General features: G+C 43.9%; 1 protein-coding gene across 2 annotated transcripts; it reads left to right on the top strand.

The window, feature by feature from the left end:
• Nucleotides 1–586: 586 nt before the first annotated feature.
• Nucleotides 587–23,736, top strand: LOC115321698 (endoribonuclease Dicer homolog 3a). 2 transcript variants are annotated; one of them, XM_042286708.1, is made up of 6 exons: nt 587–791; nt 13,720–13,820; nt 17,518–17,593; nt 18,884–19,015; nt 20,802–21,109; nt 22,888–23,736. In XM_042286708.1, exons 2-6 carry the CDS (start codon nt 13,734–13,736, stop codon nt 23,065–23,067), a joined length of 783 nt encoding a protein of 260 aa, XP_042142642.1. In that variant the 5' UTR covers nt 587–791; nt 13,720–13,733; the 3' UTR covers nt 23,068–23,736. The 2 variants fall into 2 exon arrangements, with proteins under 2 accessions (XP_042142642.1, XP_029837812.3); XM_029981952.3 differs by having other exon boundaries at nt 625–791; nt 13,707–13,820.
• Nucleotides 23,737–26,615: the final 2,879 nt, after the last annotated feature.

Below are 26,615 nucleotides of genomic sequence, written 5' to 3'. Positions count from 1 at the left end.
GTGTATGCTTGTTATTTACTTAACCATGACTATTATGATGCCTATTATTCCATGGACACAGCTTTTGATAAGGTGATATGAATTATGAAGTGAGTGGAACTTCTCTTTAATAGCAAGACGATAACAACAGCGGAAAGGACCATGGCAGTCTGATGCGTTGTCGTTGACTATGCACCGGAAATGAAAAGAAGGAAACAGCGAGAAGAGAGAGAGAGAGAGAGCGAGAGAGAGAGAGAGAGCGAAAGCGAAAAGCAAAACCATGAGCAAGGGAGGAGTAAACGACCTTGGCCAAAACCCGAGAGTAAGCAACGACACTAATAGTTTCATCTGACGTCATTCCATGAGTGTGAACGACGCGTCCTCTGGTGTGACTTTAGTGAGACATAAAAATACGAGAGAGCGGATGGTGGCATTTATCACAAACGTACAGCAAGCGCCCTTATTGAGAGAAAAATAATGTTTGGAATGACCCAAACGTTGAAGTGTAGCCCGCAAAATCGATTTATATGGGATACCTCACACTAGGGGGCGCGACGATTAGAAACGGTGACGGCGTGTGAAAGGAATGTATCCCCGCTTTAGTACAATCTCCGTCTGCCATCTGCCCCGACCGGGCTTATTTTAACTTGTATGTATTTCCTCCGTCGCGATAGGAGCAATAGGAGGCTGACAGCTCACGTCGCCGCGCCGAGTCACCCCCGAGTTCAATCGTTCAACCCAACAGGCAGCTGAGGCATTCTGCTGTTTGAACTCGGCAGTAAACAGACAAACCGTTGCTGCTCAAGCACGAGGTAAGTTAGCCTGCCGAGTGCGTGATGCACTCTATGGAGTGGCGTTGTGGATAGAAGAAATGTTATGGTCGCTAATGCTAATGCTACGAGTGCAGCTATAAGGGTGCTTTCAGTTATACAATATTTTTTTTTAAAGCTTAACAGATTTGTTTAAAAGAAAGTCGTGAAAGCTACACTTGTGCGGTTTGTGCAGGTGAGTTAGACGGCCAGGTAACGATCAGTCGACTAATTAATTAAAAATAATCGACTTTTTTATTAGTGAAAATTGACATATGGTTCAAATTAGAAACTTGCTGAGCGTCATCGAAAACCACTACATCAGTAATTCTTAGAAAAACTTTGAATGCATGAGAAGCGCTGTAGTGCGCTAAAGTTATCACTCAGCAGGTGCAAGGCTACCTGGGTCGATAACGCGCCCGCGCGATTTTTCCGCTTCTTTTCAAAGCCCCAGCCATGTATATATGCTCCACGAGTGGTGCCTGTAGCGCACTACTACGCTTCCCACGCGCTCAAGGTAATTCTAAAAAAAAAAAAAAAAAAAAAAAAAAAATAGAATATTGATTAAATGGTTTTTGATTACGCTGAGCAAGTTTCTAACTGGAACCATATGTCTATATTCACAAATTAAAAGTTAATCAACAATTTTTACTTAATTAGCCGTCTGATCGTTACTATGCGGAGGGCAAGTTCGTCTGCTCCTTGCGCAGGGGGTAGCGGTGACGTCAGAACGCCGAGCCCTGATTGGCTGATCGAGCCCCCCTATCTGAGCGTCGTCTGCTTCTTTGCAACGTCGTCTGCTCGCAACGTCGTCTGCGTCTGTCTTACCTTTCCTACGACTTTCGGAAGTGCAGAGGCCAGATTCACGAAGCGATCTTACGCCAAAAATGTGCGTAAGACAAAACTTAAGAACAAATTCGTATTCACGAAACAAAATGTTCGTAAGTTTTGCGCAGGTTACGGCGAAATCCTACGACAGCTCCGAAGCTGTCTTACGCACTTCTTACGATCAAGTCAGCATGGCCGACAGCGTCGCGGTCGCGACGACCCACGGACGTTTATTTTTCTACGTGAGCTTCTCACGCGTCCTGACTTCAAGCAGCAAAAAAAAAAGTAAAAATTACTTGAAACAGAGCACGACGAACAAGAACGCTGGATCCACAGACACCGGGGAAAAGCTCCGACGGCGACGATTCCACCGAACGCGACCAAACGATCTGGGCAGTTAGGCCTAGCAGGCACTCCGCGACTCGGCGACCGTCTGCCCACGACCGGCTGACGTGCTGAATGGAATATGCCCGCGCGACCCTTGTGAACCCTTCCCGTGTTATACTTTGATCGCTGACCTCAATTTTAGATTAAGAGGTCAATTTCTTCCTCTTGTTATCTCCTTGTTTCCCGAGGCAACGGTGACTCTCGCCGGTGAAAAAGCGGCGAATCTCCGACAGACGCAGGAAAGGTAAAGCAGCCATCGCTTTGACTAGCAGACGTAAAGCAGACGACGTTAACTGCGCCAACCCGCCGGCGCCGTTAAAGAGTGAGGAGTCTCGCCGCACACGAATGGAGGTAAAAAGTATTTGGGAGGGAACTTGCGGACACTAAGCAAACAAACCTCGGCGCCTCGGGACACCTCGCCAGTGAGTCCTTTGACTTCCCTCCTTGATGCGCGTCTGCTAGTTGTTAGACGAAAACAACGTACCGCTCGAGTTATTTCGTCTGCCCTCCCTTACAGGCCAAGTCGATTCGCTCCGAAAGTCGCAGGAAAGGTAAGACAGACGCAGACGATGTTGCGAGCAGACGACGTTGCAAAGGAGCAGACGACGCTCAATAGGGGGTCGCGATCAGCCAATCAGGACTCGGCGTTCTGACGTCACCGCTACTTCCTTTCTCATGCGCAGAAGACGAAAATGAGCCCACTTGCGAGGCGTATTAGTTCCCATACTACGTCTTCCTGGCCGTAAAATTAACTCCCTGCACAAACCGCATAAGTGTAGCTTTCACGGCTTTTTTTTTTTTTTTTTAAACAAATCTGTTAAACTTGTAAAAATAACAAGAAAACACCCTGTAATTTGAGACGGTGTTGCGTTTTACCTCATTTTTTGTTCCTAGTCTCAAGTATTTTTTTTCACTAGTTCGTTCATCAGCACGCCTCCGCAGCAGTAGCGTTCCATGCAGGGAATTTCAGCTTTTCCAGGGAATGCTCGGTCTCGATTTCAATGAAAAGGGAAATGGGAATTTTAACATGACTGTAGGGAATATTAAGGATGAACAAGGGAATCCAGGAAAAGCTTCAGAGAAAACTAAAAATATACGAAAAATACCTTGTCCTCCAAAAGTTTCAAGAAGAGGAAGTGGGAAAGTCGCTGTGTAGGAACAGTGGGTGTCTGAACGGTGCAGCAAAACGGCCGCGTCTAAGGACTATATCATTTAGGTGATAAAAATACAACGTGACCAGTAACATTTTTAGAGCCCTGCGCGGATAACAGTTTGAGTATCCGATCCGCATACGCATCCGCATACTTTGCATCCGTATCCGAACCGCATCCGCAAAATGTGGAACCATGCCGATGTTCTTGCTAACTACCAGAGGTTACGAACGATTACATTTGACTAGCAAAATCAGCGGAAATCACGCCGACCGCGTTCTTCCCCGCCGCACGCGGAATCGGAAACTTTCCTGAAGTCTGAACGCCTAAAAAAGAAGGTAAAAAAAAAAAAAAAAAGTTTGGGAAGAGAGTAGGAGAAGCAGTGGGTAGGAAGACAAAATCCTTTCTATGGTATTACCGAGCGTATGCGGCCGCCTCGAGTCTCGCGGTGTTTCGTGTCAGCCAGCGTGCAGACGCGCCGCTAAGTCAAAGTCCAAGGCTTGATCGGATCGACTAACGTGTTTTTCTAAAAAGATCGCGGCCTGCAGGCGCCCAAATATATATATAAAAACTTTTTTTTTTTTTTTGTTTGGGGCGCCTACGGAGATTGTGCGCGGCAGCCGCTTACATTTCTGGCGCCTTGCGTCGTAACCAGACGAATATGAACCACCAAACTTTCTTGGCTAGAACTCTAAGCATACAAAAAAAGATGCTGGCGCCGCTGATTCCGAAACTTTGCAAACTGTACAGGGTCGCGCTTGCTGTCGAAGCGCTTCTTTTGTTTTTGGTATCATGACCACACCACTCTTTGCGGAGAGGGGAAGGTTTCTTCTACTTTCTTGTGACTTGTTCGTTTGAGCTTTTCTTTGCCCGAGAAGGTTTTCCGCTCTTTCCCTGCCAAAGAACTAGCTTCCTCGGGACGATTGACGCCCTGCATTCTTTACTTTTACTTTTTCGATAGATAGCATCTTTAACGAGATGAAATGCACTAACTGAAGCGATCTTCAGTAAGAACCAGATCTTTCTTAGGATCCCTATTGTTTCTTCGAAACGCGTTTTATGGAAATACGTTTCGCGGACAACTTTTCACGGACATACATTTCATGAACACACACGGTTCGTCGACGCTTAAAGGGGTAGTGAAACGAAATTTTAGCGCCGATCTTGTTGCATAAATATGGGCTAGGGACAGGCACCACCTCGGAAATATAAATATTACGCTGTAAAACACAGGAGAACTAATTTTAAACATAATTAAACGATTTCAAATTCTCATCTGGTGGATGGGGGGGAAGTTCTCGTGACATCACTTGTGCCAAATAGCAGCGCCGTTCTGCGGCAATACGGCGTGCCGGCAGAATTCGCCTATCCTGAACGCGTTTGCAAAGCCTTGGCGGAGAAAACCAAAGCGTAGTTGGCCACAGTGAGCTCGTTCTCGTTGCGGCTCCTTGCACGACACGGCCCGAGCATGCTTCTGGCACGGCCGGTATTAGTTGCTGCGAGTCGCGAGCTGCAAGCCGACGTTAAAAAGGATATGTTTGAACTACGAGGGTGTCAGCAAGAGCCACGCAAATGCCAAATACCTGTTCACACTCGGAGCGGACACGCGCGTTTGATCGAAGTGCTGGATTCGCTCTGTTAGACCGCGCTTCGGTAAGCGCTTCTGGACCGATCTTTTACGATTGCAACTCGATACTGACATGACACTCGGCAAAGAAAGGTTAGACCGACATCGCGTAGCTCGACACTGACGTAGCGTCGAGTCAGAATAAAAATGGCATGCTAATAACAGAGTGTACATACCGAGTTGCCAAGGTAATCCGTATGGCGTTTATTTGAGCTCTATATCACGCAAAACAAGGAGATAGAATCAATGAGAGTCCCTTTTCGACGACAGCGTTCGTCACCGCTGTCTCGGAAAACAAGGAGATCGAGATGACAAGGGGAAAATATTGACCTCCGAAATTTAGTTCAGGGATCAAACTACTCATCCGGTAAGGGTCCACAAGGGTCGCGCGGGCATATTCCATTCAGCAGGCCAGCCGGTCATGGACAGACGGTCTTGGCCAAGGACCGCCGGAGCAACGGTGCGCCGAGTCGATGTTGCTGCTAGGCCTACTATATTCTGCCGAGCTCGCTCGGTCGGCAGAATCGTGGCTGTTGTAGCTCTTCTCGTGTGTTTGTGGATCCTGCGTTCTTGATTGTCGTGGTCTGTTTTAAGTACTCCTTCCTTTTTTCTTGCTGGTTGAAGTCGGGACGCACGAGAAGAGCACGAAGAAAAATAAATGTCCGTTGGTGGCCGATACCAAGTAACTGAGCGACGCTGTCGGCCTTGTTGATTTGATCGTAAAAAGTGCGTAAGACAGCTTCGGAGCTGTCGTAGGATTCTGTCGTAACCTGCGCAAAGGTTACGACAATTTCGTTTCGAGAGCACGGGTTTTCTCTCAAATTTGTCGTACGCACTTTTTTCGTCGTGAATTCGCTTTGAGAATCCGGCCTCAGAGCTGGTTTAGTCAGTGCTGCCGTGGTTGCCGACTTGCCGTGGTCCCGTGGTGCAGCTGGTGCAGCGTGCGTGCAGCCCTTGCACATCTCAAACGGCCACGTTGTCACAGGTCGTAAACCGTCGACGCGCCACCAAGTGGCAACGCTCGTAACCACAACATTCACGCCGTAGCCTTTCCCGACCGGCACAAGTGACGTCACGAATGCGCCCACTATCCCAAGACGCATCGCGCTCTCCGATGGCCGATTTTTGAGCGCGCGCCCAATCGGGCCCATCAGGGTGAAAAATATAGCCATCCGTTCAAAATACAAACGCGCGATTATGATTTATGAATATCATTGATCATATTGAACCTGTTTCTGACCATAATAGGTGTATTTCAAGTTTCGCTTCAGTATCCCTTTAAAGGGGTACTCCACTGGTTATTTTATTGTCTCCGATTTGCTTGAAATTTTGCTAAACTAACAAACATCGTGAAAATAGTATCCCAAATATTAGGTCAAAATATTGTTTTTTCGCGAAGTTATTGAATTTACAGTTTTGGTCCTCACCGTGTTTTTCAAGCTCGAAGTCTCTACTGGCAACAATGAAAAAGTGACGTCAGTGGAAGGCAGGGGTTCACTCTTTGGGCTGTAGATTTTGTTTTAAACTGATTCGAAGCAGTTTCGTGGTGTCAAATGAATGCTTGGGAAGCTCGCTGCAGTACCCGCGCTAAAGCACGGAACAAATGATTGGTATATTCTATTTTCTGGCTGCTTGCTCGACTGGCAAGCCTGCCTGCCACTGACGTCACGGCACTGAAAAGTGCGCGTATATTTGAATGTCGGTTTTTGCATCATTTTCATTTGCCGATTTCACAATACCTATTATGAATTTCGCGATTCTAAATAGCATACCGGAGAGAGTAAAGGCCGGGGAGTCAGAAAATATAGTTAGTTTAGGTAGCTCAAAAAATCGGTGGAGTACTCCTTTAACGTTTTGTGGGCTCATGCCCCTGCGACGTTTTGTCGACAACGCATTTCTTCACTAAGCCGCTAAAAGCCAGCGCGCGATTCACTAAGGCGTGCTTAACCCAAACCATGCCCCCTCCCCCTGTAATCCAGGCGAGACGCAAAAAATTTGTTACGAAAATAGCAGGGTTGTGTGCGACGAAACGTCTCAGGTTTTTTGATGAAACGAACACGGGAAGCCTTGAGATTAAACGTCGCATGTCGACGAAACGATCTGTAGATGAAACTTCAGTCGACGGACTGAATGCCACCGGGCAAACATTTAGATTTGGATCCGCGGATATCCGCACCCGCAGCTCTGAGATCCGCATCCGATTTGCAATCCGCCAAAATCCGTCTAATTTGTATCCCCATCCGCCAGTTTACTACAGATATTTGAATTTGAATTGAATTTGAATTTATTTATCTCTCAACATTACATTGTGAGATGGGACGCAAGGGAAAAAGCTGCGTGGTGCAGCTTGAGGGCCCCCTGCGCCCCTACACACGACAGCAGTGGGCAGAAACAAAAGAACATTTCCAAAAAAAAAAAAAAAAAAGAAGTACGCTGACACATTCAACGTAATGGGGCACTATGCATATTTAGTGAAAGGAACAGTTACACAATTCTTACACAAAATGCAGATCTAACAGATGAAGGACATCAATCAATTTTTTCTTGGGGGTTGTTTCTATAGAAATATTATTATGCAAAAAAATGTTGAGATAAAGCGGTAAGTTATAACATAATGATTGGGCGCGATAAGATGTGCGGCAAAATGGCAATGACCAAGCAATGTTGTGACGTATGCTATATGCGGGTGTGTGGCGATTGAGTTTAAACATACTTAACAGGACATCATTGCTAGTCGCGACAGCACTCTTATACATACACAACAATTTGAAAGCATAAAGAGAGGTTGACTTAATAATACTGAACTTGAAAAAATATTGTTCGGTATGCGTGCACCATGAGACATTAGCAATCAGCCTTACTGCCCTTTTTTGCGCAAGAAGTAATTTGAGTTTGTTTTGTTTTGTGGTTGTTCCCCAGATGATATTACAGTAAGTAATAATAGGTAGTAAAAATGCATTATAAATGAGGATTTTAACACTTGTCGGAAGCGAGTATCTATGGCGACACAGTACACCAATTATCTTGTTCATTTTCATGCGTGTATGTTGAATCTGTGCATCCCAGTTAAGCGTCTCGGAAAACACACCGCCTAAGCATTTCATCGTTGGTACGATATTAATCCTGCTTTGTCCTAGTAGAAGTTGAATATCTTCTGATATTACTTTATTCTTTGTTCGAAATATTATAGCTTTAGTTTTGTTAGTATTAACCTTCAAGTGATTTTTTTCGGACCATTGGTGCAAGTATGAAAGGAATTGATTGCCACATGCAGACAACTCGCCAACCGTTTTTCCTGTTACGAGCATTGTAAGATCATCAGCATAGGCAATAATATTTACTGAAAGGGGAGCATAAAAAATATCATTAATATATATCAAAAATAACAGAGGGCCTAAAATACTACCTTGCGGTACACCAGATGACAGTTTCTTTAGCTCTGATGAGAAGTAATTATGTGATACCATCTGATTACGGTGCATTAGGTAGGAGTGAAGAAGTGATAAACTTACGCCCCTGATCCCATAATGATTAAGCTTATATGTTAGCACGTTATGGTTGAGTAAGTCAAATGCTTTAGAGAAATCTACATATATTCCAAGCACTAAATGTTTTTCTTCAAATGCGTTGATTATTACTTCTTTTTGCTGACCGTGTGCCATTTCCGCGGATCGATTTCGTCGGAAACCAAACTGGTTGTGACAAGACAGCATGTTTGGTTAAAAAAGAGTTAATTCTATGATATATGATTTTTTTTCTAATCCTTTTGACAACACTCGAAGAATGGAAATTGGCCTGTAATTTGACAAATCAGAAATAGGACCGCCTTTATGTATAACAACGACTTTTGCGACTTGCATTTGTTTTGGAAATACGCCAGTGGAAAATGAAAGGTTGTATATATGAGTTAACACTGGGGCCAATAGATCCATGATGTATACGAATGGCTTGATTTGAAACCCATCTTTATCTTTTGCTCTATTGCACCTGAGACTTGTGAATGTGGCAATTACGGATAATCCGCGGATATGCATATGGCTCTATCATTTTCTTCTCTTTAAACATGCCATTTCACGCGGCTTTTGTGGTAAAACGCGGACAAAGTGGCCCGCATGACCACCGAAATCAACTGCTGCGAAAATAGAAGTAAACAAATGTAGAGAAAGGATATTTCATATTTTTACGGGGAAAACGTACCTCGAATTGGGAATTTTTGCACCGAAAATAGAAAACTCTTGGACGCGGTATGGGCCATCACTGCTACGCAGGAACCCTTATTTCAGTATCACACCATATGTTAACGGAGGCACAATCTCTCAAACACAAAACCCAACACTTAATGAAACAGTTATTTTGTTTCTCTCATCCTTTCTAGTGGAACAATAATTTTGTCTACGGTCTCTGCATCTCTTTAATTGTAAGCTTCTAAGTTACTGTAAATACTTATTATTTGTAGTGATAGTGTAGTGTCCTTCGCTACAACGTCGATTTCGCAGTTCGCTAAAACATCATTCGCTCATGTGATATGGCACTGCTCACAGTCAGGTGTTACACTCCGCTTCTTTTTCTCCACATTTCATTGCTTCCAAACATGTTTGGCGGAACTAAACACAACAAAAACAGGTTCTGCGCCGAAGGCAGTGACTATTTCGACGCCCACCGTCAATATATCTAAAAATTATTTCGACGTCTCTCACATCGTTTCCGTAAAATGTCAAAATATAGTGGCTTTATTAATTCGACGTCCTCCTTCGATGCAGCAATGTTAGCCGTTTTCTGGTTTGGTTCTTTTCTAGTTTCTGATGGTGACGTCGGTGTTGTGTTGGCGTTTCGACGGATTGTTTCGGTCCTAGTCGGCAGTGGAAATCTTTTATTCAACGTCTGTGTAGGACTGGCTCGACAGTTTATCCTTTCGGACGTGACACGCCCGGTTGCGAACTTGCGATGTTCTGAGCGTTCTGAGCTCGCACCTCGGCACGCGTCTCACTTAAAATTTTGATTTACAACAAAGGGGATCTGGATACCCCTCTGTTTTCCCTGCACGTAACAAATGTAAGTGCGTGATGCCTATATATAAATAAATATATATATATATATATATTTTTTAAACTCCAGCTTTAATAGTTTTTCAGTCCGGACTCGAAAGCTCCAAAGTTCCAAGCTTGAGATGTCAAAATAATGACAAAATATCTTGACGCGGGACGTCAAAATATATTTGAAGATCATTTCACGTCTTCAAAAGTGGTGTAGTCGCGAAGGAACTTAAATATAGATAAAGTAAAACGAGATAGCTGTTTAAAAAGGACTACATAAGTTTAATAACCAAAAGCTAACAGGCGTACCAAATTACGTGTTTCCTCTTCGAGCCCAAGACGAAGACTTTCTCTCGGCGAGCTGTCTTTACGTTAGAGCAATATATAGCTCCTACGGAGCAGAGTAGCGCAATCCTTTGAACCTCGTGTTTTGCCGACAAGATGGCCGACAGAGCGGCTCGGCGCGAGTCACGTGGTACTCAGGGTTCCAAGAGGCGGCCCGCCCTATGGGAGAATACATGGAGATCGATACAACACGGCTGATTAAAAAATGAACGGCGAGTTCACACGTTTCAAAACTAGTCTGTCGTGAAGTTAGTAAAGCACTAAACACTTTGTCAAAGTTTTAATAATATCGGATGCGTGTGCAAATTTTGAGAGGGCAATTTTCAAGGCAATGGCGTTTGAAGCAGACGATTTTTGCTCGCAGCGGAGATGGGCTTTTCGGGTTGGCCGGAGCGGGTCACGTGAATGGTGTGACGTCGCCGTGTCGTCTGCTGCATGATGCCGCTCAAGCAATTTTTAAAAAAAAAGTCAGGTCCTTGCGGGGTACAAAACTTAGCGCAAATTATTCTAAAATGTTCCATTATTACGTCACAAACGATTGCCATTCCGTATATTCCCACAACACTGAAGAAACAGCGATTGTCTCACGTTCTCCATGCATTTCTGACCGCAGTTGGAACCTCCGGGCGTTCGCCGCTAGTCGCCGAGAGGCGGCGTTCTAGATTGCGCTACTCCAGAGCCGTTTATACTGAGAGAGTTTGGCCGATGGGCGGAGCTTGTTGGCCGCTAGAACAAGCGGATTTCGCGATAACACAATATGGCGTTACTTCTTTGTCTTGTTCATTCCTGAGAAACCGCGTAGAGTTCCTATGAGTCAGAGCCACAATATGGCGGACGGAAGTAGTCATCCCCCGGTTGTCAGACTACGCTGCTGTGGTTGTCAGACTGTCAAAATCTCCTTAAGAAGGCCAAACTCTCTCAGTATAAACGGCTCTGCGCTACTCTGCTCCGAAGGAGCTATATAGTGCTCTACTTTACGTAGGCGCGAGTGAGCCCATAAGCCGACTGGCTCTTGAGCCGACGGTCCTTCGACGCTCGGCCACCGAGCTCTCCCCCTCCGGAATGAGCTGTGCCGGGTTTCACCCCTACGGCCGCCGTCCGCTTGCGCGGTCTTCGTCGCAGGACCGTCCGCTGTCTGGAGCTTGTCTAGACGAGCCACGGGCGCCACAGTGGCATCACGGACGTCGAAATGATATTTAAAATTATTTTGAAAGTGGACGTCGAAATAGTCACTGCTTAACCTGTCTGTCTATACTAGATCGCAAACTCAACGATGAAGTTAACTCAATCGGTCGCTGATTGGCTGCCCTTTTGGTCATGTGATGTGACGTTGCGATTGAGTTTTTCCCTACGGATTCCGATGGAGTTCGAGCTATGCTGGTAAAATAATAAAGTTCGCGGTGACGTCAAAATGTCGTCACGAATTGAGTTTGGCGATGGAGATAACTTTGTAGTTCAGGTCCGGTCGTTCGCTGCACGTCGCGAGAAAAATTGGCCCGCCCGCCGTCGTCCTCCTCTACAAACTACTTTTCTAAAAAAAAAGAAAAATGTTGCGACGCGCATGTTTTTTTTTTGTGTGTGTGTGAATGGCTTTGACAACTCATTTTTAATTGTTATTTTTTTAAATTTAGAACGTTGTTGCGTTTTGTTTTGTTCTACCATTTTTTGTTCTTTTAACAATACTTTGAGAGTGCCTGCAAAAAATACTCCATTCCTATAGTACGCACTTCATCTTGTTTGCTGCAAGAGTTCGTGGAAATAATGTTCCTGCTTACTAACAAAGAGTATAAGTTTTTTTTTTTTAACTCGTGTTTTTTTTATTATGATTTACGCGTTTGAAAGCTGGAACGACACTAAAAACAATGAAGAAAAATATTAACATGGAGGCTCTTTTATCAGGAGGTAATATGATCACGTTCATAAAAATGACGGAACGTCTGGCGATAATGAGGACATCATTACAAGACTCAAGAGACGCGAGAAAAAATCCGTAGCAATCTTGCAAAAAAAAGGAACTACTTTTTTTTCTTTAAGTACTCACAAGAGAATTTGACTTGACATGAAATTTTGTTTTTACTTCAAATATATTTTTTAACAATGCAAAAAACAAAAACAAACAAACAAACAAAAAAGACCTGTGAGGGACTTAAGTGTTTAATTTCTCCGCACCATACATAACGGCGAGACAGTTTTCTTAAGTAGGTTTTGCCGTCCTTCTTGAACGGACTGGGGGGCATGGATAAGAAATCGAGAAAGAGAGAGAGAGAAAAAAAAGATAACGAGAGTTGTGTGGTTGTATGCCATCTGTCTTTTTTCTCGTTAGGTTTCCCGGGTTTTTATACTCTCTGCCAGCTTTCCGAAAGGCTGTGCCGACCAGATAAGTGGAAGAGCGTTTGAGAGAGGCAGATCAACGTTTTCGAGGGAAAGGGCGCAGGGGAGGATGAAGCAGACGGAACTGGAGAGGAGAGGAAGACACCTCCTCCTCTCTTCAGCATTCCGTCTGCTTCCTCCTCCCCAGCCAGAAAACTTTTCTTAGCCTGTGATTCCCGTTAGAAGCAACTGCAGGAAGCAGGTGTTTTTACCGACGTAATTTCGTCCACCATATTGTTGTCGTGAATCGTTTGGCGTGTGCTGAAGGTGAGCATTCAAAGGATTTTCATGACCCCTCATATGCGTAGAGCGTAGAAGCTTATAAGTCTTACAAGGCTTACATATCCTCAACAGGTCGCGATGTAATCCTTCAAACTAGTAATCTTGTTTGAAAAAAAAGAAAAACGAACAACAAAATGGCGGATTGACGTCATGTGAAAACGCCCTTGGTTTTTCTTTCATGTGCGTGTTAACAAGGTATATTTCACTTTCTAGATAAACCTCTTCAGAGAACATTTTTATTTTAGTCAATATTAAAATGCATCCTAGATGGAGCTATTTTAGTACAGGGTGTTATTTTGTTTGGGTAAAAATAAAAGTATTTTGGGCAAAAATAAACGTGTTCTGAGGTGGTATGCAACCGTAGCGCAAAATACATTCCACCATGCCTGTTTCGTTGGCAAGCAAATTAAATATAACTAAAAGAAGACCGAATCCAAAGAATGATTCGAATTTCACAAACCCAAGATGCAGAAATCTTGAAAAAATGTGCTCAAAACAATTGTCCGTAAAAAAAAAAAAAAACGAAAAAAAACGCGTTAGGACAAGATTTTGGTGAAGGATTCCACAAGATAGAATGTCAGATCCTTAAATAGACATTAAAACTCTACCTTTATAGGACTACAATCACTTATTGTTTGCATGCGGATATTATAAAACGCAAGTGTTTGGTTTAAAACCTTTACATAACCATGGTCGAGTAAGACCGCTCCCGATTTCAGACGACAAATGGACTAAATTCAATCGCAAACTTACTGCGTGCATGCAGTTAATTGATGCCACTCAGTCTGAGTGTTATGGAAATTAGTATGCATTGATGCCCCCTATAGATCAGTTTGACCTGCTACATTATGAGAATACATATAATTTTAGCATATAACTTTATCGTGACTTGCTGAATATGTTTTCAGGAGAAGCTTGCAGCATGGAGGAGGGGTTTGTCGATATTGTCGATGCCCTGGACGAGATGGACTTGATCAGTCCCATTGAGAAAAAAAGCACTCCTGTCAAGGTAAGTCGTAATTAAAAAAAACAAAAAAACTTGTATTGGCGAAGTCAAAGACGCGGCATTATGACAAACGTAGGGAACGCAGTGTCAGCAATGAACAGATTTAACATAGCTTAAGCTAAGCTGGGCTTAACAGCTTAAGCGGCGGGTGCAACGTTTTTAGGCTGGTTCCCATATTTGTGTTTGGGTGTGATCGACTGACTTGCAACCGCTTGCAGCGCGCATACGACGAGACAACACATTGACACACTAGTGCCATCTCTCAGCAGCCCAGGAACCCATCCAACGTGCGTGTAACTATAGACTGAAGGTTTCGCCGTGTTTGCGAGAATAAACGCAGATCCGACGTTTTCAAGGGCTATACGAAAGATGACCTCAGTATAGTTTCTCGTAGGGTCACACAGGACTGTAATGCAGTCAATCGCACTCAAACGTTAATTTTTTTTAAATTTTGTTTGAGAATACTGTCGGCCAACTTTTGAGGGTCAAGGCATGATAAGACAACATCATAGACAATCAACGAGTCGAATAAACACAACAAGAACAATTGACAAGTAGGTTAGTCATTAGTGACAAAAAAGTTCATCAACTGCACTTGCAAATAAAGCGGTAGAAGCAATCGCCGACAGACTTGGGGGCAACTCATTCCACTCACGAACAGAACGATGAAAAAAAAAGGAGCATTTAAAAACATATTTTCTGCAACAAAACTCAGTGAGCAAATTCTCGTGCTTTTGCATTGTCCTCACGACTCCCGTTAGTCTACCAATAATCATCAAAATTTAAACCAGCTTTAGTAATGGTTATATTATGCAAAAATTTCAAACGCTTCACTTTCCTTCGGCATGATAATATAGGCACTCCGGAAGCGGCGTACAACGGTGTCACGTGCGAATCTTTGCCGTATGAGTTATAAATATATGTTAAAAGATTTTTTTTAGAGGCCTTCCAATTGGTCACTGAGCGATTGCGAGTGTGGGTACCATACGATATCGGAATATTCCAGCAAAGGACAAATCAGTGATTTACAAGCCGTCAGCTTTGTCGCAGAAGTGCAGTGACAGATTTTCCTACGTAGCGGCCACAGTTACTTGACGCTTTTGTAGTAATCTGCTCAATATGACTAGCCCAGCTTAAGTTGGACGTGATAGTAACACCCAAATACTTGTACTCATTAACTGCTTTTAAGGCATTTGAATGAATAGTATAAGAAAAAAAGTGAAAGCCGTTTACAACTCCCTGTAACGCCGAATTAGAGCGCAGCTCTTGAGGAGGAGGGAAGGGTACTGGGGGGGTCAAGTGACCTTGGTTGGGGGTCACGTGACCTAGGGGGGTCACGTGACGATGCCGATGACGTCATCAGTAACGATGACGATGCGGATACCGATGACGTCATCAGTGACGTCACTGATGACGTCATCAGTGATGATGACGATGCGAATGCCGCTGACGTCATCAGTGATGATGACGATGCGGATGCCGGTGACGTCATCAGTGACGTCACCGATGACGTCATCAGCGATGATGACGATGCGGATGCCGGTGACATCATCAGTGATGATGACGATGCGGATGCCGGTGACGTCATCAGTGACGTCACTGATGACGTCATCAGTGATGATGACAATGCGGATGCCGGTGACGTCATCAGTGATGATGACGATGCGGATGCCGGTGACGTCATCAGTGACGTCACTGATGACGTCATCAGCGATGATGACGATGACGATGCGGATGCCGGTGACGTCATCAGTGATGATGACGATGCGGATGCCGGTGACGTCATCAGTGACGTCACTGATGACGTCATCAGTGATCATGACGCTGACAATGAGGATGCCGGTGACGTCATCAGTGATGACGATGCGGATGCCGGTGACGTCATCAGTGATGATGACGATGCGGATGCCGGTGACGTCATCAGTGACGTCACTGATGACGTCATCAGTGATCATGACGCTGAAGATGAGGATGCCGGTGACGTCATCAGTGACGTCACTGATGACGTCATCGGGGGTCACGTGACTTGGGAAGCCACGTGACTTTGGGTGTCACGTGACCTTGGGGTGACCTTGGGTAGTCACGTCACCTTGGGTGTCACGTGACCTTGGGATGGCCTTGGGGGTCAAGTGACCTTGGGATGACCTTGGTTACGCCGACGGCGACGCCGACGGCGACGGCGACGCCGCTCAAGCCGGGAACGGGCCCCTAAGATCTGCGCTCTAAAAAGAGAGGCACCTTCTACAGTGTAACTGACATTTGTACACACTTCTTGACATTCAGATCCATTTTCCATTCTTGACACCACAATCAAATCATTTGAATACTCTGTTCTAAACATTTTTCTTTAGATACACAAGATATATAGAAAACAATACACAATCATCAGCAAAAAAACGGCACTGTATCGAGGGCTTACCAACTTGCAGATCATCGATGAAAACCAAAAAGAGCAACGGTCCGAGTACCCAGCCCTGGGACACACCAGAAAGAACAAAATATTAAAACAATCTATCTTTTTTCTTTTTTTTTTTTGTTATGCGGTAGAGTGAAACACGTCTTTCTCTCAAGTTGGACATTTACATATCTCAGTCAAAGAGATGCCTTCTTACATTTACAGTCGATACCTCTCCAATCGTGAACCTCGACGAACAAAATCTGCTGTTGCTTGCGCCTAGGCGTTTCCTACCAGCGGGAAATTTCGTGCACCAATTTAAAAAAAAAAAAAAAAAAAAAAAAAAAAAAACACACCATATTCAAAACGTCTGAAGTATCGCTTCAGACATTTTGAAACTGTATCGCCTGTATAAGGTGAATACACACTTTACAATGTCGGAATAGAGCTCCGGGAGAGTTTGTTGTTCTTACCTTGACGACCAACTGTTCTCGATGTCCCATGCACTCGACCCCTGGGGTTGGGGCCAAAGAAGAGAAAGCTACAAACGGTTCCCTAACGTTTTGGTCAGACACGTGCCTGGTGTTTTGTATCTAAAAAGTGTTCTGCCCGCTATTATTTGTACATACTCTGTTGCGATTTAAGAATCCGAAGAGAAACCCAGCCCACAAAGCTCCGATCTTCGTGGTTGGTTGTTTTCTCCTTTCTAGCGTTCGCTTTGGTAAAGTGGAATGAGTGAAGGCCTCTGTGGGAGGAGATTGTCCTGCTTTTCTTAACCTGTAACATACCATAGTGTGCATGACTCGCATTTCTATGATCGCGCAAAACGGTCGCGTGTGTCCCTCAATTTTTGCGATCGATCCTTAGTGTTTATGCTGGTACACACAATGTGTTCTTTCTGATCGGAGGTTCGTGCCAAGCAATCAAGTAACGTGTACTTTCAGTGTCGATTCTAATCACTTTGGGATACTTCGGCAATTTCATAAAAGTATGCGCGCACGCTACAGCGCCCGCTAAGTTAGTGCGTGTGCTAAGCATGTCTTTTTCTTTTTCTTATCTTCTTTTATATCTCTTACATCCTCCCTCAACCCAGCGTAGCCAGGCAATTCAGCAGGCCGCCTCGATTAGCCTTTTTATTTCCTTCTTATTTGCTCTTTTTTTAAAGACATTTCTGCATGTGTCAGAGCAGAGGGAGCTCGGGAAGGGAAGGGGAAGAAGAGGAGGGTTTAGACTATACAGCAACCACAAGGCCAGTCGAAACTGGGCATACATTGTTAATTTTGTTGTGGTTGTTGCGTGTTGCAGGCTTCAGCTGCAACTGAAGATCCTAAACCGGCGACATCTACAGCAAGGAGCGCAAAACAACCTGCCACTCAAAATGGCAAGTCATTTTTGGCGTTTTTTTTTTGCTATCGCGCACCGAAATATATTATATCGTGTATGCAACACGGCATGGTATCGAGGCTCCCAGTATGTCTGATTTAGAGGTTTCATATAGCTGTGTTACTCCAGGGACTCGTGGAGAAAACAAACCCCAGTAGACGGCAATGACCCACAGATAAGCGGGCAGTCCCCAGTGTCCTGAATCTAGAAGGACAATAAGCTTGTGTGTTAACAGTTATGGGTGAAGCGATCATAATAAAGAAAAGTATAACATGGCCTTGGCTATACATGGCTGTGTAAAGATGTCAATAAGGAACGTCCCCACTAGAAACTCAATGAGCAAGAATGAAATTTCAAAGTGCTCGAGTAGCGGTAAGCATTCCTAAAGGCGCTATGACTGGCATTTTGCTTAGTTTTTGTTTTGTACCTGAAAAAAATTCTCTCTTATTTTACAGTGGCTAAATAAAAACCATCATATTTTCAGATCAAGCAAAAAAGATAGTTCGTCAAAATCCGAGTTCATTTAGAAGCTTGATTTCTGGAGACAGTTCATATATTTTTTAGGGAAGGTATATAAATAAAAATTCGCAGATACTTTTACTGCGTTACATAACGCCTTCTGCGCGCTGCCATCTCTGTCTACTGGGATGTGGGACGCATTCTGAGCATGCGCAATAGCTCCCTTCTACAGAATATCGGACGCAGCATATGCGCCCACAGCTAGGGACGCGACATTTTTAGCCCCGGTGATAAGCCCTGCAAAGGTGTGTAGTCACAGACAGAGACAGCTTAGGAAACACAGGGGCCTACCATGTTTATGCTTCTCGCTTCATTCTTTGGTGTTCTTAACGGCTAATGCCTCAGTCTACATGGCTGCAAAGTCATAATCAGATGCTCCGGATTGGCCGCGCCCTAGTTTTGTCAAATCGTCAGCGATCATAGCTGCAGTCCCGTTAACTTGTCCTACGTCATCACGGCATGGAAAGGCTATATGTTGTTGTGTAGCAATAGTTATGAGTGAAGCGCGGTCATGATATATAAAAGTATAGTTACGACCGTGGCCATATACGGCTGTGTAGAGATGTCAATAAGCAACCATGACCACAAAAACCTCAATAGGCAAAAAAAAAAAAAAATCAAAGTGCTCACTCCAGTAGCGACAAACATTGTTTAGAGACGGTGTTGTGTTGGTCCCCGTTTTTGTGTCCTTCCGTCTCTGACGTTTTTCAGTATGATCGCTCACCAGCTCGCCTGCGTAATCACCCTTATTTTGGTAACTTTTTTGCAGGGTCCCAAGATGCAGGCACGAGTAATCACCCTGGCTTCACTCTCAAGCCGGAGTTAATTGTCAAGTTGCAAATGGAGTTTCCGGAGAAATTTGTCGAAGAAAAACTTTCCGGGTACAAATTCAAGACGAAGGGTGAGACGCTTCGAAGTCTTTCTTTTAGTCTAAGAAATTGAAAAAAAAGTCGCCCGGAAAAATTTATTTCTTATTTATTTAATATTTGCCGTGCACACCATAAAAGTGATGGCGCCTTTATTTAATTATTTAATTATTCAATGGTTACCATACTATTCGAGTGAGCCTTCTTTATAATCAAGCCATCCATGTGAAATATATATATATATATTTAATGCACGAGATTCTTATAACCACAGTGGCAAGCAGGGTAAATTATTTTATGAAGGTATTTAGGTATATGGCCGGTGCTGCCTCCATGATCACTGGGACAAGCGTGATAGCGCCTTGCTTATGGCTCGCCAATTACTTTATTTCACTCTTTATATTTTTGTTTTGTTTCGTATGCATAGCATACATCAAAGGAGGAGATGGAAATTTCGGATCACATCGGGATATCAACTCTTTGCGTTCCATATGGTGTGCAGTAACAGCCACACTTAACTGGATTTGATATTTAATGCACAAAACATCTGAGGCACATCGTGTCACTCGGGCATATTAATGTGAAACAAAAATATTGCACGTATGTAAAGAGGCATAACAAGACAAATAACTTTACGCTGGCATAAAACATGGAACACATAAAGAAGTTCGAAATATGCAAAATGTAGGCTTACCATTTGCTGCAGTTGGGTATGAATAGAAATGCACTTCAACTAGCCGATTGCCTGGATAGTTAATCTCACGGACTTATACACACAACCACATATCACAATGCCCAAAAAAGACAAGGAGGCAACAAAAAGCGGAGAAAGAAGGTTGCAGAACTGAATAACAAGGCGGAGTAGTTGGGATTGAGACTTTCAAGGCAAAACTGGTACTTTCTGTGTGACCCGTTATGAGGCAGTCCATCGCAGCTGTCGTGTCCAACTTGTTCCCAGCATTCCTACGATGCCGAAAATTCCGCTCTACGTCGTGGTTATCGTGCTGGACGTGTCGGGGATTCACGAACGATGATTTGTGCTCGCCTTGCGTCCTATGCGGAGCCCAAGCTCGGCTGCTTTATTTATTTAAACGACGAGAAAGAAATCAACGTCGTAGTTTGTGACGCTCAAGGCGCACATGTCACTGTCGGTGGGGAAGAGGGATCGGGAGGAGAAGGGTATGGGGATGTAGAAGGTACGAACTCAAATAAAAAGGCAGGAACACTCAAGTTCTCAGGTTGACTTTGGCTTGGACAGTCGGTGTGCGGGAGGGAATGACCCTAGGATACTGGCAACACTGTGTCCATCTTGAGTGGAGGCTTTTTTGACGCATAGGCACATGAGTGTGCCAGGCCGCAGTCTCGCTGGTCACTGGTCAGACTCTTAGAGGACATCTAGGAGCTCCGTGTCTCTTAGGTAGGTTGATAACTTCGTCTGGTTCTTGAGCAGGGGTTGCGGTGATGTCAGAACGCCGAGCTTTGATTGGCTCTGATTGGAAGGATAGTGGGTGGACCTCAGGGCAGCTAGGATTAAGGTCTAACCGCTGTCCCTCCATTACAGCCAATCAGAATTTGGCGTTCTGGCGTTAATGCAACCCCTGCGCAAGAAACAGACGAACCTAAGTTCCACATAGTAGCTGACTGTTTAAGAAATCCATGACGCGGCGAATGTCGGCCATCTTATAGACGCCTTTGTTTTTTTGTGAAGACGCATTATAAATATAATAAAGTTCAGCTTGATAGCTTGACCATGGGACTTGACCGAGGAGCATACAAGAGCGAGTGGTTGTGTCGAAGAAGATTAACAAATCTTTTTTGCAGGTACGCTTTTGCGGGCGCTGCTCCATAGAACGTACAAGCAAAAGGAGCGGCCGCGCAACAAGACGTTCTGCGATCCTCTGGACTACATCGGAGACTACGTTCTCAAGTTCATCATCTCGCAGTACCTGCTCGAGCACTGCGTTAGCAAGAACAAGGAGAATTTGGCACACCGTCGGTCGATGGTGGAGTGCCAGGAGGTGTACGCGTTCCTGGCCGTTCGAAACGGTTTTCACGATCACGTGTTTATGGATGACCGGCGGGAATGGGAGCATTTGACTGACTACGTTAAGGCGATCAGCGGCGTCCAGGTGGGCTTAAAAGAACATTTGTGCGAATATTAAAATTTGAGACTGAAATACATGAATCAAAACACGATTTAAATTAGTTTTTTTAATATTCAGTTTTTGTAGCAAAATGTATGAAGCCGAACAATTTAAGTTTTTAATTTTATTCGAATTTTCGAATATATGCATCCAAATTATGAAATTTTTAGTATTAAAACTTTCGAATATTCAAAGTTCCAACCGTTTAAATATGTTGTTACTATTTTGTCTCCCAGGGATAGATGTATATAAGAGACAACTCCGTTGATGATGCATCACTGGTGTTGTACAGACCTAAATCTCACTTTTAACAGCATTGCATTGAATGGCTCAGGTCAAAGGGTCAACTGCTGCTTGATTGCAAGTTTGTTACACCATTGCACTTCTTCGCGCTAGTGTTTAAAACGCCTGCTGGAATTCAAATTACTAGAATCGTGTGAAGCGCTTAGCCACAGCGCGTCAAGATATGCTGGAGAATCAGTGCTTTTTACATTACACTTTTGATGCTCTAATGATTTATAAAATGTATTGGATGTTGCCCTTAACATCCAACAGCCCCTCACCATTTTTGTGAAAGAGAATGTGAAGCGAATGTTCCCTTCAAGATCGAGCATGAAGTTTAGATTCTGATTTTTTAGCTGCTACAAAATCAGTGTTTTGAACAATGATCATTAAATTGTATTTTCATTCATAGATGCATTAATAGTTACATGGTTCAGAATTATTATCAGCACCGGACATAGTATCAGTTACGCAAGTAAGTTATTTCGAGAGGTTTCGGTTATGAAAAAAGCGGGAAAGTTTTGTGTAAAAATGATATAGTTCATTAATAGTTGTTAATGGGAGCGCTCTCTGTACATGGTTCAGCATTTGGCGCACATCAAATCATTTTAGTTTAAAGCAAAGGTCTCCATACATTTTTGTATAAGGGACGGGATTATGGATCTGATTAGGACGGGATTGGAAAAAGAAAATATAGTAAATATTAAAGGAAAAAAACAACAACTAAATAAACAAACCTAAATGAGCTTTTAAACGCTAAAGTTATTGTTAGAGAAAGTATTAAAAACAGCATTCTAAGGTAGATGAATGCCTATGCTTCAATACTTAAATTTGAAATTTAATATTTAGCTAATTATGGCTTCCCACCCAAAATGTTGACCAAGAAAATTCACCAGGCATAAATCAAAGCGCATGGAAAATTTGGCAGATTGGCCCATTGCAAAAGACTAATGAGAATGGTAAAACTAATACCGACGATTTGAAATAGCTGTGACAAAGGACACCAAGCGGAATGTATACACGAGAACGCAAAACAGTTTTAACATAGTTTCAGAGACATGAAGCACGGGACTAAGCATGGTGACGCTGCTGACAATGTTCAATATAGATTATGTCGAGAGGACACACCTTGCAATGCAGTTTTTTTTTTCCACTTTTTGGAATGTTCGTTTGCGTATTTGGAGCACGTTGCAGCACCGTCTTTTTACGTTGCGCTTCATTTTGCGCCGGTAGCTGTGGGTTTGCTGGAGGTGGTTCATGGGCCGGACTTCATTGAAAAAACCGCGGCCAGTTGCGTGTCGCGGAAGAGTTCTGCGGGCTAGATCTGGGCCGGTGTTCGGGGACCCCTGGTTTAAAGTTGAATGTTTCAGGCCACTGATTGATGGCCTTTCTTCTCATAGCATATTGTTTCAACAGAATTTCCAAGGCAGTTGGAGGTTGCTGACGTTTGCGTAATGTCTTTCTTGCAAATTTTCTTTCAGACTTTGGAGCAATTGTCAAAGGTGGAGAAGCGAAAGTGCTTCGTCCACAACTTCTTCCAGTCTGTAGCCGGTGCCATCTACGTGGACAGCGGCTATGACCTCAAGGCGGTGGAGGGGGTCTACCTTCCCATGCTCAAGGCATTCCTTGATGAAGTTATCGACATGGACATTGAAAACTAAAACTCGCTCAACCTGTGTTTTTTATTCTCGCAGTCTACAAGAAGCACAGATCTCGCAAGTATTAATGCAGGGCGTGTAGTCCTGCATTAATACTTGCGAGATCTGTGCTTCTTGTAGACTGATATATCATTGCTTTATCTGCTTCTTATTGGAGTTCGAAGGATCTCAAAATCTCTACTTTTCATATTTTTATATCCTTACTTTCGTTTGTTTTTATGCTTCTACTTTTAAATGCTTTCCGTTCGTTCAACTTAGACACGTGTTCAATCACAGTCACACAGTTACGTCGACTGCGTTGCGTCGTGCAGCACAGTGCCTCCTCATTGGCTCTTCGTAAGGGTTGCCATAGCAACAGCTCGACGCGAGCAGTCTTAACAAGACGCAAGTGGTTGCAGTCGCACTCCAACGCAACGGTGTGAACGAGACTTTATGCTTCAGCTGCTTTGTTTTACGAACGCTTACAGGACACCCTTTTTGTGTTTTCTGACTTGCGGTACCTGACGTTTTAGTGAGAAGGCTTGAAGGCATTCAGCATTTACCTAAATATTAGTGGTTCTATTATGGTCAGTAAACGTGCAGCGTTTACACGTTAAACAAATAAATGCAAAAATAAATCAGTAGAAATACCACGATAGTTGCCATGTCCTTAATAAAAATGTTCGTACCTGATTCGGCTATTTATTTTCTTTTTGAAATAAATATGGCACTTGAGGGGTGTCAATGTAGCCACGTCATCGACAGTTGACTTCTCTTAGCGTTAATAAAGCACTGGTTAATTGTCATGACCATATACGGACAGCAAGTCCACTAAAAGGCGTCTCTCCGCGCATGGGACAGGGAATCGTGTGTGCGACAAACGCGAAGAAGCTCCGACCCACAGCTGTTGTCTGCTCTTAGGCGGTGGTTGCGGTGGTGACGGCAAGGAGCAGATGGCATATTGAAAGGGCCCTTCGTTTTTATTTAATTATAATGCAATTAAATGCAAAGGTGCAAGCGAGCTGGACAAGAATGACGAAAATAATCCCTGGAGAAGGGGAACAAGGGGGACAAAGGACAAACATAGATCTCCAAACACAGCTAGGTGACTGGTGCGCGACCGAAAAAATCCGCCTGGTCCGGGTATTGAACCCGGGACCTCTCCATTACAAGTGGAGCGCTCCACCAACTGAGCTAACCAGGGGTTAGACGTTAGTAGAGCAAACGGGTTTTATCAGCTGCCACCAGTCGTACACCAACAAGGGTGAAGCTTGCAATTTAGTGTTTTGATTATAATGCAATTAAATGCAAAGGTGCAAGCGAGCTGGACAAGAATGACGAAAGTAATCCCTGGAGAAGGGGAACAAGGGGGACAAAGGACAAACATAGATCTCCAAACACAGCTAGGTGACTGGTGCGCGACCGAAAAAATCCGCCTGGTCCGGGTATTGAACCCGGGACCTCTCCATTACAAGTGGAGCGCCCCACCAACTGAGCTAACCAGGGGTTAGACGTTAGTAGAGCAAACGGGTTTTATCAGCTGCCACCAGTCGTACACCAACAAGGGTGAAGCTTGCAATTTAGTGTTTTGATTATAATGCAATTAAATGCAAAGGTGCAAGCGAGCTGGACAAGAATGACGAAAGTAATCCCTGGAGAAGGGGGACAAAGGACATAGATCTCCAAACACAGCTAGGTGACTGGTGCGCGACCGAAAAAATCCGCCTGGTCCGGGTATTGAACCCGGGACCTCTCCATTACAAGTGGAGCGCTCCACCAACTGAGCTAACCAGGGGTTAGACGTTAGTAGAGCAAACGGGTTTTATCAGCTGCCACCAGTCGTACACCAACAAGGGTAAAGCTTGCAATTTAATGTTTTGATTATAATGCAATTAAATGCAAAGGTGCAAGCGAGCTGGACAAGAATGACGAAAATAATCCCTGGAGAAGGGGAACAAGGGGGACAAAGGACAAACATAAATCTCCAAACACAGCTAGGTGACTGGTGCGCGACCGAAAAAATCCGCCTGGACCGGGTATTGAACCCGGGACCTCTCCATTACAAGTGGAGCGCCCCACCAACTGAGCTAACCAGGGGTTAGACGTTAGTAGAGCAAACGGGTTTTATCAGCTGCCACCAGTCGTACACCAACAAGGGTGAAGCTTGCAATTTAGTGTTTTGATTATAATGCAATTAAATGCAAAGGTGCAAGCGAGCTGGACAAGAATGACGAAAATAAACCCTGGAGAAGGGGAACAAGGGGGACAAGGGACAAACAAATCTCCAAACACAGCTAGGTGACTGGTGCGCGACCGAAAAAATATATTTTTCGAAAAAAAGGGCGGGGGGGGGGGGGGGGGGGGTAGGAACTGGGCATTATTTTTCAAGCTCGTAAGTGTGGACACATCGGGGATTTTTCCAGATACTATTACGGAAATATAAAAATCAATAACTATAATTGAAAATAAAAAGTTTTGATTGGTTTTAGGACATGGAATGTGCTATTACACAAACAAGTCGTTATTTCGCAGGTATATAATTGAATTAAAACGTGCTTTAGGAGCTCACTTGGTCATTTTAGTTTTCAATGTTGACGTACATAATCATCTGAATGCCCAGCACCTCCTTCAAAACTCGCATTTTTTCCCGTTCTGACCATCCGAACAAAGTAAATTCTGTTTTCGCCCCTACTAACTTATACTCCCCGCTCAACCCTGTAAATCAAGGAAAACTGAAGCGGTTCTGTATTTGAGAAAAAACACTTAAATTGTCTTTGTTTGACCTTTAGGAACACGAATATCGAGTTTCTTCAATTTAGTGCACGGACATGCCCAGAAATTTGGGACAGGCGCTTCTAGTTCACTTATCTGGCCCCACGTAGCGTACTAATCTGTTTTATGCCGGGCAAATTCCCATAAAAAGTGGGATGTGCGCCAAATGGGGAAAAAACAACAACAATAACTTTAAAGATAAAAAAGGGTTAGATAATGAGTGGCGGTTGCAACATACCGATAACTTTATCATTCTCCTTCAAAATTTCACGACGATACTGCGATGAAAGGAAGAACATCGGAACTTCTAAACAATTTCGCAGAAATCATCGCACGAATTCGCCATCGTTCTAATAGTTGACTTGGAGTGTGATATACTTAAGTACCCTCAGATATAACTGTGTTGTCAATGAGTATAAGCTTAAAACATATGCTATTGTTAGTGGTCGATTCCGCACAAGATGTATGTAAGGATGGATTCTCAGCTTTGTATTCCAGGCGCATAATGTTTTACGCGTTTATTTATATCCACTTTCAGCCTGGTGCAATGTTGTCACCAATAAAAAAAAGCAGATGAATTTAGAACAAAAAATGAACGTTTGATGAGGTGCGCTTGCACCCACAAACTTTAAGAGAAATGTGCCATGCATCTTGCGTCGGCGGCAGAGGGTCACTGACCCGAGGCAGCGCGTTAGCGCTACTTTCATACCCGCAGCGCGTTCAGGAATGTTCTGAACAAGAACACTCGATGACAGCCGTTAATGGGCAGGCATTTCTTAGAACACGATGAAAAAATAACC

The sequence above is a fragment of the Ixodes scapularis genome, unplaced genomic scaffold (assembly GCF_016920785.2).
Source record: "Ixodes scapularis isolate PalLabHiFi unplaced genomic scaffold, ASM1692078v2 PGA_scaffold8__174_contigs__length_109621045, whole genome shotgun sequence".
Lineage (NCBI taxonomy): Eukaryota > Metazoa > Arthropoda > Arachnida > Ixodida > Ixodidae > Ixodes > Ixodes scapularis.
This window is presented reverse-complemented; position numbering and strand designations above follow the sequence as displayed.